Source organism: Coregonus clupeaformis, chromosome 3 (assembly GCF_020615455.1).
Source record: "Coregonus clupeaformis isolate EN_2021a chromosome 3, ASM2061545v1, whole genome shotgun sequence".
NCBI lineage: Eukaryota > Metazoa > Chordata > Actinopteri > Salmoniformes > Salmonidae > Coregonus > Coregonus clupeaformis.
In genome coordinates this window covers 31438449-31456593 of record NC_059194.1, presented here as the reverse complement: position 1 = coordinate 31456593, position 18145 = coordinate 31438449, and the positions used below count along the sequence as shown (strand labels likewise).

General features: G+C 41.5%; 1 protein-coding gene across 7 annotated transcripts in view; it reads right to left on the bottom strand.

Moving 5' to 3' along the window:
• Positions 1–13871, bottom strand: part of LOC121545371 (collagen alpha-1(XXIII) chain) — a 232966-nt gene extending 219095 nt beyond the window's left edge. For 3 of the 7 annotated variants that reach the window (XM_045208193.1, XM_045208202.1, XM_045208195.1), the window contains exons 1-2: positions 13053–13867; positions 11861–11930 (exon numbers count right to left, since the gene is read on the bottom strand). In XM_045208193.1, coding sequence (XP_045064128.1) covers positions 11861–11930; positions 13053–13349 — 367 coding nt within the window. In that variant the 5' untranslated portion in view covers positions 13350–13867. Of the gene's footprint in view, positions 1–11860; positions 11931–13052 lie in introns of all 7 variants that reach the window. The other 4 variants (XM_045208206.1, XM_045208207.1, XM_045208194.1 and 1 more) reach the window with 3 other exon arrangements.
• Positions 13872–18145: the final 4274 nt, after the last annotated feature.

The window sequence follows — 18145 nt, the reverse complement described above, 5'->3', positions numbered from 1 at the left end:
ATCTCAGTCCTGCAAGTATGGGCAGTGTGTGTGTGCTGTACAGTGGCATCGCCTGTCAAGGTTTTTTTCACCATGGGCACCGTCCAACCCCCATCCTGCCCCAACCTGTCCCGCCCACCCAACATGGCAGGACATGGTCCCCTCTCCTGGAATCCTGTGGTCCTCGTTGGGATGCCCTGTGGCCTGCCTGATTCCAGCTGCTTATTTTTCAAAGGAAAGAATGTGAGAGTCGGCGCGGCGCTAAACAGTGTGGTTTTACAAAGCTAACTTTAATAAGATGGCCGATGAGAGACGAGGAGGTAAAAGGGCCTGAGTGTGGTGGGAAGTGGCGGGGGGGCAGGAGGGATGTACATGTGTGTGCCTTTGCGTGCATCCTTTCACCCCACCTGGCAGAGAATGTCCCAACAGACACCCTCTCCTCTTATACAAATAAACCAGATTTGAGACACACACACGCCCATTCTCTGCTTAACATTGAGCAGATGAAATAACAGTGAATGGGAGAGTGAGAGAGCATCTAAAACAACATGATCTGAAGACACAAATCTAAAAGAGGGCTGAACTCTAAGCCCTCCTGTCGACAGGCTGATAGCATCTTTATTAGCTGCTCTTCATACAGACACAAAGAGATAGTGAAAGAGATAGTCAGTCAGTGGTCTGAATAGCAGCAGCTCTCTGAAGAGTTGTGAAAGTTCTTTAGAGAGATGCGCACAAACTCACACACAAACTCACACACAAACTCACACACACGCGCACCGACAGATGGCATCCAAATGTAATCCAGTCAGTGGCGACCCGTCATTCAGGGCAGAGCCCCACCTGTTTTGAGCGCCGCCTTTTTAGCAAAAGAAAATCTATATATATATATATGTTTTGTTTTTTTGTTGCCTGTTTTGTATGTTATTTTGCCTGTCACATATCAGTTTGCAAACAATGAAAAAGTAATAATAATTGAGTTAATAAAGCCGCATACAAACATGGTCTCTTTTTTGCTTTCTTGAGTAAGGCAGCTCCAAAATGCAGGTGTTTCAGCCTAGCTCAATGCTTTCAGTGGTGGTAGGGCAGCCAGTGGAAAATAAGGAGCGTAGGGGTTGGTAATGTTCTCTAGTTGCGCAGTGATTGGCTCAGTGTTTTGTCACTCATGGGGACACTACGTCACCGCAAAATCTACGGGGTGAGCCCCTTGTGTGCTACCATGGATTTACATTAGAAGTGCCCATCCAAGAAGGCTCAAGGTCATTGGCCACAGATAAAATTACATCAAATCACATTATATCTACCTAAGCTTTGATTGGACTGATCATGTCAACATCATACATTCAAAATCTTAGCTAGAAAGCTAGACAAGCAGTCATCATCATGAATCAAGTCGACAATCTACTGGCAAATCCTTTTCAATCCTTGTAATTTGAAGAGAAATTCTAGATAAAACATATTGGTGCTCACCGGCCATTGGACATAAACATTACACAACAAGTTGGAAATCACAAATTCAACAATGAGTGGTTTGGAAGGAATCAGTGGCTAACTGCAAGCTTTGCAAAGCAATCATTAGTCTGCTATGCAGTGGAGAGCGTGTGTGGTCCAAGTCTGGGTTTAAGGGTCTTGTTTCTAAGCTTAAAAGGATAAACATTCACTTGCAACACACCATGGGCCAGAAAAGGTTGACTACATTGGCCATGCTGTCAATCCAGTATGACTTCTGCCGCGTTCAACAGCTGGAAACTCGGAACTGGGAAATCTCAGACTTCAGTGAGTTCAAGACAACTGGGAACTCGGGATAAAATTGAGCTCCGACTTGGAAAATACGTTTTGAACGGTCATCCAATTCGGATTTCCAAATCGGGAACTTGGGCCTCTTTCTAGAGCTCCGACCTGAAGATCACTGATTTCATGATTCTTGTTTTTTCCCGAGTTCCCAGTTGTCTTGAAAGCACATAAATCCAGAGAATGCCAGACTTTGATGACAAAGAAGGACCGCCACATCACCTTCCTGTTCAAGTGAGCACAGCACAACAAGGTGAGTCCAAAAATGTATTGTATGCTGCTGCATAATTGATATAATATGCCAGGGATATATGTATACTGTAGCTAAGAAAGCAATACTAAGTGTATGTTGTGTAGTAAGCTGTTAGTAGCCCATGTGCCTCACCCTAATAATTTGGTCCCTTTCCCCCTCATAACTTAGCCTACTGTTCTGACTTGATGGTGCACATTTAACCTATAGCCTGTTTTAGAGAAATGTAATCATCAAATATTGTAAGAGCTTTCATTGTCTGCTTATATGCCCCCTTTATTTATCCTACGGTTCTGACTTGGTGTACAGGGAGAATACTGTAAGAACGGCCCATGTTCTGAATTCTGTCGCTGTACATTTCAAAAGTGCTGAACAAATAGATATATTGACTACGTCCGTCCTAGCTCGCTCATTAATGTCTTAATCGAAATTACGGATTGCCTCTTATCCACTCGTTTGTACATCTCAATTGTCAGTAGAAACCATATCAAACCATATATAGCTACGTAAATGAGGCTGAATGAACTGTTTCGCTGCCAGACAAGGCTCCGCTGATAGCCAGGTGTAGCAGTGGTAAGGATTCACTCCATGGTGCTCAAAAGAAAGCTATGCTGTTGGGACAGCTTTATGTAGGCCCTAACAGTTTGTGGGCACTGTTTCTCATCGTTATAGTGCAATTAATGTATTGTTTAGTGTTGTGTAGTGGCTTTGCTGGCATGCATTTAAAAAACATTTTGGGAGTTTGCCCCATCAAGATTTACATGCTTTTTAAAAATCTAGTCGGATAAACACTCCAAACAGCCTACCTGATGGTCCTAAAGCGCACCGTTGCCTCGTTTTTTTATCACATTCCAATGATAAAACTGGGGGGGACAAAAATGCAATTTCAGAATGTGGGGAGGAGGGGGGGGGGGGGGACATGTCCCCCCCCGTCCCCAATGAAAGTTGCGCCCCTCGAATCCAGTATATAATAACACAGTTAAATCATCTATTTCATATATATAATTATGCCAATCTCAAAAATACTTTTCAAGAAAACAAATTTCCTGGGCTTAGTTTTGATTCTTTAAAAGGTCATTAGTAATGGTTACAGGGCTCATGCATTGCCCCTGTGGCTTTGGTGTTGTATATGAGCCTGTACAGTGGTTGCTTCCTGTCTGTTTTATTATGGCTTTCAAATCAAACGCAGCTCTAGGCAGGGTGTTAATCAATTACCTCGACTAACCTGTGCCCCCACACATTGACTCTGTACCGGTACCCCTGTATATGGCCGCGCTACTGTTATTTTATTGTTGCTCTTTAATTATTTTTTATTTTTCTATTTTTCTTCTTTTTTATGTTTTACTAATCTATTTTTTACTTCAGTTTATTATAGTAAATACTTTCTTAACACTTATTTTTCTTAAAACTGCATTGTTGGTTAAGGGCTTGTAATTAAGCATTTACATTTTAGTCATTTAGCAGACGCTCTTATCCAGAGCGACTTACAGTTAGTGAGTGCATACATTTTTTCATACTGAACGACACAAGTATTGGTCTTCACAAAGTTTGCTGCTTCAGTGTTTTTAGATATTTTTGTCAGATGTTACTATGGTATACTGAAGTATAATTACAAGCATTCCATAAGTGTCAAAGGCTTTTATTGACAATTACATTAAGTTTATGCAAAGAGTCAATATTTGCAGTGTTGACCCTTCTTTTTCAAGACCTCTGCAATCCGCCCTGGCATGCTGTCAATTAACTTCTGGGCCACATCCTGACTGATAGCAGCCCATTCTTGCATAATCAATGCTTGGAGTTTGTCAGAATTTGTGGGGTTTTGTTTGTCCACCCGCCTCTTGAGGATTGACCACAAGTTCTCAATGGGATTAAGGTCTGGGGAGTTTCCTGGCCATGGACCCAAAACTTCGATGTTTTATTCCCCGAGCCACTTAGTTATCACTTTTGCCTTATGGCAAGGTGCTCCATCATGCTGGAAAAGGCATTGTTCGTCCCCAAACTGTTCTTGGATGGTTGGGAGAAGTTGCTCTCGGAGGATGTGTTGGTACCATTCTTTATTAATGGCTGTGTTCTTAGGCAGAATTGTGAGTGAGCCCACTCCCTTGGCTGAGAAGCAACCCCACACATGAATGGTTTGGTTTCAGGATGCTTTACTGTTGGCATGACACAGGACTGATGGTAGCGCTCACCTTGTCTTCTCTGGACACGCTTTTTTCCGGATGCCCCAAACAATCGGAAAGGGGATTCATCAGAGAAAATGACTTTACCCCAGTCCAATCCCTGTACCTTTTGCAGAATATCAGTCTGTCCCTTGATGTTTTTCCTGGAGAGAAGTGGCTTCCTCGCTGCCCTTCTTGACACCTGGCCATCCTCCAAAAGTCTTCACCTCACTGTGCATGCAGATGCACTCACACCTGCCTGCTGCAATTCCTGAGCAAGCTCTGCACTGGTGGTGCCCCGATCCCGCAGCTGAATGAACTTTAGGAGACGGTCCTGGCGCTTGCTGGACATTCTTGGGCACCCTGAAGCCTTCTTCACAACAATTGAACCTCTCTCCTTGAAGTTCTTGATGATCCGATAAATGTTGATTTAGGTGCAATCTTTTTTTCTTTTTCTTTAAGGGGGTAGATCAGCTTTAATATTTCAGATAGATTGTAACTTCCATCAATGTAATTGTCTGCATCACTTCCAATCCCCCATATGTTTTTTTCTCTCGCATATATATATATATATATATATATATATATATATATACACATACACATACACACATATATATATATATATATATATATACATACATACATATATACATACATCCATACACACACATATCCTTTTTTAAATTATATTTCCCTTTATTACTTTCCAACCCCACCACCCCTTCCCCAATTGGAGTAAACTAGTGTACAACAACGCTTAGGCCTCTACTTCCAGCCCATACATACTATATACATTTTATGGACACAGTCAAATTCTACAGTAATTATATTTTGTTTGTTTTTAACTTCCTCCGATCATTTTCATGATGTCCATCTGGTTTCCTTCTATATGCCATATCTTTCTAACTGTGCTCTTTCACAAAAGCTCTCAACCTATAACCTATATACTTATTATGGACACAGTATGCTTACATTAGTTATCTTGTTGTTATTAGTTGTTGTTATTAGTCCCATCCTTCAGCTCCATTCAACACCTCCCATCTATCTCTTAACACCATCCATATTGGATTTCTATTTGCCATATATTTGTCAACTGTTCTGTGATGTTTTACAAAAGTTCTGAACCTTTCTATTCTCATTGTTTCTACAGATCGTAAATTGAAAATAAACATTTTTGCTAAAAGTATTATTATATTATTGATCGATTGACTATGACTTTTCAGATCACCCAGTAGTGCTATTAGGTGCAATCTTACTAGCAGCAATATCCTTGCCTGTGAAGCACTTTTTGTGCAAAGCAATGATGATGGCACGTGTTTCCTTGCAGGTAACCATGGTTAACAGAGGAAGAACAATGATTTCAAGCACCACCCTCCTTTTAAAGCTTCCAGTCTGTTATTCTAACTCAATCAGCATGACAGAGTGATCTCCAGCCTTGTCCTTGTCAACACTCTCACCTGTGTTAACGAGAGAATCACTGACATGATGTCAGCTGGTCCTTTTGTGGCAGGGCTGAAATGCAGTGGAAATGTTGTTTTGGGGATTAAGTTCATTTTCATGGAAAAGAGGGACTTTGCAATTAATTGCAATTCATCTGATCACTCTTCATAACATTCTGGAGTATATGCAAATTGCCATCATAAAAACTGAGGCAGCAGACTCTGTGAAAATTAGTATTTGTGTCATTCTCAAAACTTTTGACCACGACTGTAGTGTATGTGTATTTGGGTTGGTGCCCAGTGCGGGTAGACTGTGCCCCATAACCAGCGGTTCTGACAAAAGCACATATCACAGCATACTACAGGTTGCGGAGGGTTTGAGAAGCTCAGTTCTGATGATTTTTTAAAAGTACATTCTACTCCAAAATGAATGAAAATAAAATGAAGCTGACATCTAAAATATATACTGAAGAAAAATATAAACGCAACATGTAAAGTGTTGGTCCCATGTTTCATGAGCTGAAATAAAGGATCCCAGAAATGCGCACAAAAAGCATATTTCTCTCAAATGTTGTGAACAAATTTGTTTACATCCCTGTTAGTGAGACTTTCTCCTTAGCCAAGATAATCCATTCACCTGACAGGTGTGGCATATCAAGAAGCTGATTAAACAGCATGAGCATAACACAGGTGCACCTTGTGCTGGGCATAATAAAAGGCCACTCAAAAATTTGCCACACAACACAATGCCAGAGATTTAGAGGGACAGTGCAATTGGCATGCTGCCTGCAGGAATGTCCACCAGAGCTGTTGCCAGAGAATTGAATGTTCATTTCTCTACTTTAAGCCACCTCCAACATCATTTTAGATAATTTGGCAGTATGTCCAACCGGCCTCACAACCGTAGACCACGTGTATGGCGTTGTGTGTGTGAGCGGTTTGCTGATGTCAACGTTGTGAACAGAGTGCTCCATGGTGGCGGTGGGGTTATGGTATGGGCAGGCATAAGCTACGGACAACGAACACTATTGCATTTTATCGATGGCAATTTGAATGCACAGAGATACAGTGACGAGATCCTGAGGCCCATTGTTGTGCCATTCATCCGCTGCCATCACCTCATGTTTCAGCATGATAATGCACAGCCCAATGTGGCAAGGATCTGTACACAATTCCTGGAAGCTAAAAATGCCCCAGTTATTCCATGGCCTGCATACTCACCAGACATGTCACCCATTGAGCATGTTTGGGATGCTCTGAATCGACGTGTACGACAGCGTGTTCCAGTTCCCAATATCCAGCAACTTCGCACAGCCATTGAAGAGGAGTGGGACAACCTTCCACAGGCCACAATCAACAGCATGATCAACTCTTTGCGAAGGAGATGTGTTGCGCTGCATGAGGCAAATGGTGGTGACACCAGATACTGACTGGTTTTCTGATCCACGCCCCTACCTTTTTTAAGGTATCTGTGACCAACAGATGCATATCTGTATTCCCAGTCATGTGATATCCATAGATTAGGGTCTAATGCATTTATTTCAATTGACTGATTTCCTTATATGAACTGTAACTCAGTAAAATCTTTGCATGTTGCATTTCTATTTTTGTTCAGCTTAATTTCCCCCTCCAGAAATGAGCCCCAAAACATATTGGTCCATATTATAAGGCAGGTCTGCTATTTAGCAATGACCATTATTACCTGATGTAGCCCACCTGATGCAGCATAGTGGCTAGAATGAAATAGGCTGAGGGTTGCCCATCTGCATTTACCACATGCGCCATCGTGTGCATGTTGATTTTGTCTATCTCCACCAGACGCGTTTATGATAGACAGGTTAAAGTAGCAAAACCAACTTAGCTAGTTTGTTGTCATTATTTAATTTGCCCTGGGAGATAGACATTGGGTTGTTAGTTGACTAGAAATGCATATGGTACTTTTTTTTGCTGGATCTTTGTAGAATTTCAACCCATTTTGAGTCATACAAAATCATGTGTTCTCTACTCCGACAATTCAGGGAAAACCTAATTAGTTTTTAGTTATTTTTCTTTGATTAATCTCTCCTTGTTCATGTTGTGCCCTAGAAACTAATATGTCGCCCTGTAAATAGATTGATTTATTATAAAAAATCTAAAATGTTGATACAGATACCTGTCATTGAAATTAAAAAGTCATTCGTGGAATATTAGGTTTCTACATTATGTAAATGCATTATTTTCCTATTGAGATGCATTACATTGTACACTGTCTCTTTAAGAGCATCAAGTTTTTAATGATGACATGCAAGAGATCTGTCATTCATTGCTATGGTCACTGATCTCCTGAAGAAGCTATCCCTTTTCCTTTCTTTCTGTGCCCCCAAATGTTTGGATATACTGGTAAAGGTACCAGTTGTTAGCTAGCTAGTTAACAAGGTAACAAACATGACTGAACAAGGTGTAAAACAAATCCCAGCTGGTACATTTGGTTCCTTGGAAGTTGTGGGAACGTATGTTTTTCATTTCACATTGGTTGTGGGAACGAAGTCATGTTCTGGGAACATTTATTTGTAGGTTGCAGGGAGGTTCTGAGAACGTTTGACTCTGGTTCCTTAAAAGTATTCCTTGGAGCTTTTATTAAGTCTCTGAGAACAGAAATTATAGGTTATTTTGAGTTTTTTTTTAAATCTTTCTTAAAACCTTCACTGAATGTTTCAAGAAAACTTTTAATAACACTGCTAGCTTATTTTAGGTTAACTTTGTTGAACTCCAAGCACACATGGAAATTCATTTCCTTAGGCATTAATCATGCAAACACATTTATTTTTTATTGTGACATGGCATCAGTGAGATTCAAACCTATAATCTTATGTTCTCTATCCATGGAATTAGTCCACTGTGCCACCGGAATGGAGCTAGTTTTTTAATGCATACAAAGCTGTTAATTTTAGTCTATTCAAATGGGCCCAATTTCAAAGGAATCAAGCACTCATTAAGATCAGGTGTGGCCAATTAGTGGGCGCAGCCAACACACCAGAACACACTTAACAAGATAGAGGATAGAGAGAGTTTTGTTGATGCTGAGAACGGAATTTATATGTTTTTAAATATAATTCTTAGAACGTTCTGTGAACGTTACTAAAGTTTTCTTGTGGTTTTTATGTAAAGTTTTCTTAACGTTCTCTGAACAATTTGAGAATGTGACAAATAGAACTATGAGGAGACCTGTAGGAAACGTTAAGCTGAAGTACTGAAATTACAACAGAAGAACATTGTTTCTTAACGTTCTCTGAACTATTTGAGAACATTCCCAATGTCAAACCAAATTGGTCGCACTTTAGAGCCCTGGATGTCTATATCCCCCCTCCCCTTCATTCTGCTACAGACTACACATGGCTTTCATCAGCATAGGCAGTGCATAAGTGTGTGTGTTGTGTGTGCGCGGATAGTGTTAATTGCAAACACCTGAGTGACATGCTTGGCTTGAGCCTTATAGCTGCTAGGCTGTCACTTTGGGTAGGTATAAAAGTGTCACGATACTCAGTCCCTGCTTTCACTGCAGTGACACACATGTGACTCCTGGCCCCCACATTACATGACAATGCATTTATATATTTTTTGCCCACTCTCATTCATCCAGAATGATTTACAGTAAGTACCCTAAGCCCACCTTTAAATAAAGATACTAAAACAACTATATTAAACCTTCATAGTTAATTGGTGACACACCATTAATCACCATAAAGTGTTATACCTACAGGAGACCATAGGGGGCGGTGAAGCGTGAAGATGCTGGGCGGAGAGCTCTATATTGAGGACATTACATTTACATTTTAGTCATTTAGCAGACGCTCTTATCCAGAGCGACTTACAGTTAGCGAGTGCATACATTTTCATACTGGCCCCCCGTGGGAAACGAACCCACAACCCTGGCGTTGCAAGCGCCATGCTCTACCAACTGAGCTACAGGGGAGCTGTAGAGACAGAAATACACAAACACACACACACACAGAGAGAAATGCCTCAGCTTGTACTCTGGTCTGAGAGAGCATTAGGTTTCAGGTGGCGAGCGTGGTTGCTAAACGGAGAGGGTCTCGGCTTACAGCGCGGTGCGGAGAGAGCTGCCTGTCGGCCCCTCAAAGAACTAGGGACAGACAGACACACTGACTCACACACATACAGGGGGGCTAGAATGTACACACACATACACGCAGGCACTGAAGCACTCACAAACGCAGGCACGCACACACACACCACACTTGCATGCACACACACACACACACGTACACATACAAACACACACACGTGCATACATACTGTACACATAGAAGCACATGCAGTATACATGTGTTGTCTCCATGTATGTGGGAACAGACTGGGAAAGCAGACAACACCAAACTCAACAAACCCTATGCTAATTGGCTGAACTCAAGAAACCCTATGCTAATAGGCCGAACTCAAGAAACCCCATGCTAATTGGCTGACAAACATCCATCTGAAATAAACACATCAGCTGAACAATTAACTTAACAGGCCGGGACAAAGAGATTGTTAAGAGATGGTTCAAATGTGAGTATGGGCTGTTTGTTTGCATTTAAGACTCTTGCATTTAGCTAATGCTAAGAATTTACAAACACAATGCTTTGGGGTAAATAGAGAAAAAATAAAGATCTTTGAATAGATTTCAGAGAATAGCTGTGGTTACATTATATTCCGAAACCCGACCAACCACAGTGAAACCACGTTGATTACACAGTCATTTTGTATAATGAACTGTGGAATAAAACCAAACATCTGATATAATCCGATATCGACATAATTAAATGAAAACCATGAGTAATAACTATGGGAGGGAATGAGCTATTTCAGAGAACATTAGTTTTACAAGACCAGGTTACTATAACTCTCTATACTTACTCTCTGGGTGGTACGATCATTGAACCCATTGAGATGATGTACTGTATATAGGAAGTAAAATACTACAAACACATGTCCTTTACGACATTCTGCTTTCCCTCAGCTAATTGAGTACATACTGAAGAACAGGCCTCCAACAAACACTCTCACTCTCACACACACACACACACACACACACACACACAAACACACACACACACAACACACACACACACACACACACACACACAACACACACACACACACACACAACATACAACAGAGAAGAACAACAATGGTCCAACTGACCAGCTGAACAGTCAGGGAAGAAGTATGGAGCAGAGCCACAAGTGGACATGGAATGTTTTGATAGTGCTCCAGAAATTCAGGCATGCAAATTTTCCACCTGCTCTGGAAGCCAGCGATTCACACAGGGACAGTATAGACCAGGCTGGCCACAGAGGAGACAAGAGCAATACAACTCATGGAGACAGCTAGAGAAAAGGCACACTCACGCTTGCACGCACGGACACATAAACACACACACCTCCTATCTCACTCTTCCTCTAAGCCAGGGGCTTTCTCTGTCATGGTGAATTAGGAGCCAGCTCTGTACTTCACAAGTTAAGAGGAAGAAAAACTCTCAAGTAGATAAGTAACAATAACAACTTCAAGATTCAGTCTTTGAGTAGAGGAAGCGTGCATGGCAAATGCTGAAAGCTGAATTTCCCCGAAAACAGGGAACGGCCAGCATTCCTCATAAGTTACGAATACAGAAATGCATGAATAGTATGTGTGTCAGTCTGTGTGTGTGCCTACGTGTTTGTGTGTATTGCACAGTTTTTCACACTCCGGACTATCACAGGCCGTGTAATGCACACCACACGCCAAACGTGGCCAAACTTGGCGCATCGCAGGAACGTCTATTAATGTTAGCAGGTCCCACTGCCACTAAGCAACAGAGCTCACCCTGGCCTGCCATCCCAGAGACATAGACCAATCTGAGGGGTATTTATCACACTCTCCCTCTGAGCCTGTCCCAGTCAGGGTATAAAGGCTTAGGGAATCTAATCCTTTACAAAAGGCATCCATCCACTGAATACACACTTGAGGGAAACTTGGGATGCTGTCAACAACTGTCAATATCAACTGGTAGTAGAGAGTGTAAAGCTCAATGGACTCTTCTGGATTACATACATAGCCAACCCAGCATCAACTGGCACTAGTGTAAAATTGTCCAGGGTGTGTGTGTGTGTGTGTGTGTGTGTGTGTGTTTGCATCCATGTAATGTTCATGTGTTGCGTGCGTAGAGGCTTTGATAACCATGATATAGCCATGAACCAATAGGAGAGAAGAGAGAGACATACCTGGTGGGCAGGAACAATCTTGGGGGACATCCCTTGCCGTGCGCAGTTTGGGCATCACTTCACTCAGTCTCTGGAGAGCGAGAGAGAGAGAGAGAGAGAGAGAGAGAGAGAGAGAGAGAGAGAGAGAGAGAGAGAGAGAGAGAGAGAGAGAGAGAGAGAGAGAGAGAGAGAGAGAGAGAGAGAGAGAGAGAGAGAGAGAGAGAGAGAGAGAGAGAGAGAGAGAGAGAGACAGAGAGAGAGACAGAGACAGAGACAGAGACAGAGACAGAGACAGAAAGAGAGTAAGGCTCTGAAACAATACAAAACTTTGGCATGCATGTGTAGTAGCAATAACCATAAATTCACCATAAAAAGTTTAGTAAATCCAAACTTGATCTAGAAACATTCATTTATCTGAGTTAGAGGGGAAAGTGAAGCCCAGGGGGAATGTTTTGGGACTAACATTATGTTGAAGATTACTGCACATTCCAGTTGGTTTGACTCAAGTCAGTCTCCCGTGGATAGTTTTAAGCGGGCTATATAAAGTAACCACTATGCAATGAGACACACTAGTGAATAATGTGGGTTTATAATAAGCAGTATAAGCAGTATGATGGGGGCAAATAACTTAAATGATTGTTTAAAAGGACATTAACCACTATAAGCAATACATCAATCATTGTGTAGTACCTTGGTAATATGAATATAATAAAGTAAAAATGATAAAGTGATGTAATAACGGAGGAAATAATGGAGAAAAACATAACCAGGTTTTCAATGACCTGTCCATAGTTCTTTTTATCAAGAGGGGACCTTTTGGGAGATAGCCTACAACAGCTTTTTCCAAAGAGATATGGCGAAATATTGTCACAGCACAGACAGACAGCATAAAAGCCAGCTTGTGTATCACCAAGCTTTACATCACTTATCTTTCATCAGGCGATAACTGATAATATCTAGCGACAGAATGAATCGCACAGAGGTGCCTTGACCATTAGAGTCAGTCGCTTGAGGAATCAACATCTTCAGACATGAGTCATAGACTGTCATTACGCGCAACATTACGCACGGCATTTAGCCTACTCTGGCTAAACTTTATGGAGACCCAAGCAGGAAGCTGCATAAATCAAAATAAATAGAAATACACTATGATATATATACATAGTGTTACATTTTAAATGTCCCCCCAAAAAAACGGTGTGTAGCTAGCTACCTCTTGCAGGAGCGTCTCGATAGAACTCCTTAGTGCCGGTAGTACAGTCCCATCCTCGCGCGTGAAGGCGCTCTCCGGCGGGTTAAACACTGTGTTTTTCTCCATCTCCAGCGTATGCAGTCGGTTCTCCAGTTGGTAAGTCTTGAAGCTCATGATCAGGCAGACGGCTATGGAACTCAGGGACAACATGAAACACACCACAGTAGGGAAACCGACCAGACAGCGCAGGAGAAGAGACCTGGGCGCGCATGGACGGAGCGCTGCCTTGCTCTCCCCGTTATCCTCCGTTGAATCCATAACTTTAAATCCCGGTTAGAACAAACGGTCTTGATGAATTCATAAATAAAATATGTTTAATGATGAAATATGCGCATTTAGTAACTAAACTATATCAGACTTTGTAGTGTGCTGCTGCTACACATTCAACTCACCCCAACACGGCACAGGGTTCAAAGCGGTGTCCTAAATTAGCCTTGGAACAAGAGGCTGAAATGCTGAGCGCGTTGCGCGCGGTTTGCAAATGGCAGACCCAGATGAGAGCAATCTGGATGCGCACCAGATAAGTTGCGTCCTCGATCCCAGGTCGTTTTGTTCCTGCGCTAGAGAGTATGTGGATGGGATGGGGAATCGGTCAACAGTCAAATTTCTTCTTTCAAAAAAGTTGCATGTTCGGCGAGTTGAGATGCGCCCGCCCTGTTGACCATGCGGGGGAGGGAGATACAGTCGACAGAGGGAGAGAAATGCAGGCTGAATGTGCACAGACTATAGCCTAGCACTTTTTGAGTTACTTTGATTGGGTTCAATCTCAGGCAGTCAACATTAAATTATAGTTTGAGGTGTCCATTTTGCTAGAGGGGTTTGAGACTTGGATTACAACCTCTAAATGATATTTGGCCCCATAGCCGTAATTTGGCCCCAGAGAGTCAAGTTTTCTGTCCTCGGTGTTGAAATCAAATCAGTTTAATAATAGATCTGCCAGTCAAGTAGCCTACACATCGGTTGTTTACTCTCAAAATAAGATCTCATCTACTTTATCCACATTATATTACTGTAGTCGAGGCTATTTAATTATTATTCAAATTCTTCAACATAAAGTATCAAGATGATGTTGTTGAGTGTCGTGGTAGGCTAATCGAGTATCATGGCTGTTGAGTGTCATGTCATGGTAGACTCTCTCGATCCAGAACCTACATTGACCTATATTTAAAAAAAAAAAAATACAATTGTATTAGTGTTTGCACAGTATTTTGCCCACTGCAGTTCCTCAACCTGGTTCCTGAACTTGTCTGCCTTACCTGACTGCCGATTCATCCAATTGCGTTATTCTAACATATTAAAACAGTTGCCTATATATTAACGGAAATATATAATCTAATAGATCCAAATCAAAAATGTTTGACACTCAACAAGTTTTCAGTTACAGTGTGATAGGTTTAGGCAGTGAGCTGTAGAGGATTGCGCAGCAAGCAGAGGTTGAGTAAAAGCTCTCTACTGCCACCTACTGCTCATCATAGCTTTAGTGTCACTCCACCAAACCGGCACGATTTGGACTGACTTTTTTAGACTTTTTACCCTAAATAAATATTTTTTTCTGAACACCTCACGACATGAAGTATATATTTTATCTCCAAGAAAACATATTTTCCAATCTCAGGCATCAAAGCCTATTATCATCGACCATTTTCTTCTGATATGGACAGCATTTGACTTCATCCCCCTTAGGACACAGTTGTCTAAGATTATAAAGACACTTGTAATAAAATCAACATTTCCCTATTAATCATAAGTCCCTCAAAGTAATTCAATAATTGCAAATATAACATGCATATAAAATCTCACACTTTTGCTATACTAAAGCCTGAAATGGACACTGTGTCAGTGGCCTCATCATTTTTCAAATTTAAAGTACGGTTTCACTTCAGAATTTCTCATGATTGCTCTTAACATTTCAGACTGAGCTAAACAAACATTCAATTCATATTACATAACCTTTCCAAAATTGTATTACAAAATTGTAACAGGGTCATGTAACAGGGTTGAGACTAGGGTAACAGGGTTGAAGATGGTAACGTCTTCCATATAAATTGGTTTTGTTTACTCTCAAATTCACTTCAAGATGTCCTATAAACGTTGTATTTCATAGATATAACCATGTAATGAGGACAATAGATATCAATTTTAATTAAACTGAGTTGTATTATCCAAAATAAATAAACATAGCAGACATTAATAAGATTGAAGAGACCTGGGCCTGCCTGTTGAAAAACCACAGGCTGGGTTCCCACTGGGTACACTTCCTATTGGCAGGCTGAGGCTTTGGGGTATGTTGTGTGTGTGTATGTGTGTGTGTGTGTGGACATGGAGACACTCAGGAACACCATGGAGCAGGTCTCACAGGTAGGTAGATACTTTTGGTGTGTGTGTGTGTGTGTGTGTGTGTGTGTGTGTGTGTGTGTGTGTGGACATGGAGACACTCAGGGGAGACGGCTGCTGCTGTTTGTTGCTACTTGGCTACCTGCCAGACTTTTTCGCTTTCAATAACCGTTTAATCAAACTCTGTATTTAACAAGTTTTCCAACATCTTAGTTTTGTCCACACACAACTTTTTTCATTCAACTTTTTCACCCCAGACCTTTTATCTGGACCTGGATCTGCAGGACCTCCTCCGGCCGAAAAAGCTAAATAACATTATGCCTTCTCATTGCAGTCGCTGTACTCATAATGTGAATGTCAATTTTCTTACTTGAGTAAAAGTAAATATAATTTAATAGAAAATGACTCAAGTAAAAGTGAAAGTAACCCAGTAAAATACTACTTGAGTAAAAGTCTAAAAGTATTTGGTTTTAAGTATCAAAAGTAAATGGAATTGCTAAAATGTACTTAAGTATAAAAAGTAAAAGTAAAAGTATAAATCAGACGCAATCGTTAAGCAAGGGCAATTTAAGTATAGGAAAGTATGATACAGCGTCTGTGCCACCAGTAAATACAGGTAGTAGTGTTAATCCCCCTGCACAGTCCCCGCAGCTGGACAATTTTCTCATGGCTTCTGGAAATAAATGCTGTCGGCATGCTCAACCGGTGTCGCTCATTCTGTTTCAGTCTCCAATATCTAAGCTGCAATAGTCTATGTGTAGGGGGGCTATGGTCAGTCTGTCCTATCTGGTGTAATTCTCCTGTCTTATCTGGTGTCTCTCTCTCTCTCTCGCTCTCTCTCCCCTCCCGGTGGACCTGAGCCCTAGAACCATACCTCAGGACTACCTGGCCTGACGACTCCTGGCTGTCCCCGTCCCCAGTCCACCTGGTTGTGCTGCTGCTCCAGTTTCTGCTGTTCTGCCTGCGGCTATGGAACCCTGACCTGTTCACCGGATGTGCTACCTTCTCCCGGACCTGCTGTTTCCAACCCGCTCTCCCCCTCCATCTCTCTTCCTCTCTCTCTCTCCCTCCCCCTCTTGCTCTCTCTCTCGCTCTCTCTCTACCACACCTGCTTTCTCGACCTCTAAATGCTTGGCTTTGAAAAGCCATCTGACATTTACTCCTGAGGTGCTGACCTGTTGCACCCTCTACAACCACTGTGATTATTATTTGACTGCTGGTTATCTATGAACATTTGAACATCTTGAAGATCGTTTTGATAGTAGTTTTCTATCTTTATTTCATGTAACAGAGTTGAGTTGTTGAGCTCGACGACCCCAATCTACCAATACAAATCTATGAAATACAGATATAAACGAATGTGATAACTTGTCTTTGCATCATGTTGTTCAGATGAGTTGTATGATGTCACTTCCAGTTGATGATATCGCATCAGGATAAAGGATAACATTTTTTATGGGGGGGAGATTGGTTGGCGTAACTGGGTTGAGGGTAGACTAAGGTATGCAACTAAATATTGTGATTTTAATCAATAATCCCACATTTATTTGGAAAAAAATACATTCTCTGCAAAAGAGCACAAATAGATGTTTACATCAATGGCAACATTTATGGTTTATATGCACATTTTATTAGTAATATCCTAAGTACAAATTCAGTGAACCCCTGAAATAGAAACACTGCAGTGCATAGGGTTATCTTTTTTTTGTTGCACATCAACAGTGGGGTCCGGAATTATTGGATCCCTTGATAAAGATGAGCAAAAAATCCTGTATAAAATAAATAATACAAATACTGAGCTATAATGTATGCAATTTGGGGGGGGTTGTATTTTATACTAATACAATTGCTCAGAGAGAGATCATGTTCAACATGTAACAAATACATCTAAAAAAGAGATGTTAAGATTATTGGATCCCGTTTTCAGTACTCCAGCACCCTCCCCTTGCGAGGATAGCGACAGTCTTTAAAAAATATACAGTGAGGGAAAAAAGTATTTGATCCCCTACTGATTTTGTACGTTTGCCCGCTGACAAAGAAATGATCAGTCTATAATTTTAATGGTAGGTTTATTTGAACAGTGAGAGACAGAATAACAAAACAAAAATCCAGAAAAACGCATGTAAAAAATGTTATCAATTGATTTGCATTTTAATGAGGGAAATAAGTATTTGACCCCCTCTCAATCAGAAAGATTTCTGGCTCCCAGGTGTCTTTTATACAGGTAACGAGCTAAGATTAGGAGCACACTCTTAAAGGGAGTGCTCCTAATCTCAGTTTGTTACCTGTATAAAAGACACCTGTCCACATAAGCAATCAATCAATCAGATTCCAAACTCTCCACCATGGCCAAGACCAAAGAGCTCTCCAAGGATGTCAGGGACAAGATTGTAGACCTACACAAGGCTGGAATGGGCTACAAGACCATCGCCAAGCAGCTTGGTGAGAAGGTGACAACAGTTGGTGCGATTATTCGCAAATGGAAGAAACACAAAAGAACTGTCAATCTCCCTCGGCCTGGGGCTCCATGCAAGATCTCACCTCGTAGAGTTGCAATGATCATGAGAACGGTGAGGAATCAGCCCAGAACTACACGGGAGGATCTTGTCAGTGATCTCAAGGCAGCTAGGACCATAGTCACCAAGAAAACAATTGGTAACACACTACGCCGTGAAGGACTGAAATCCTGCAGCGCCCGCAAGGTCCCCCTGCTCAAGAAA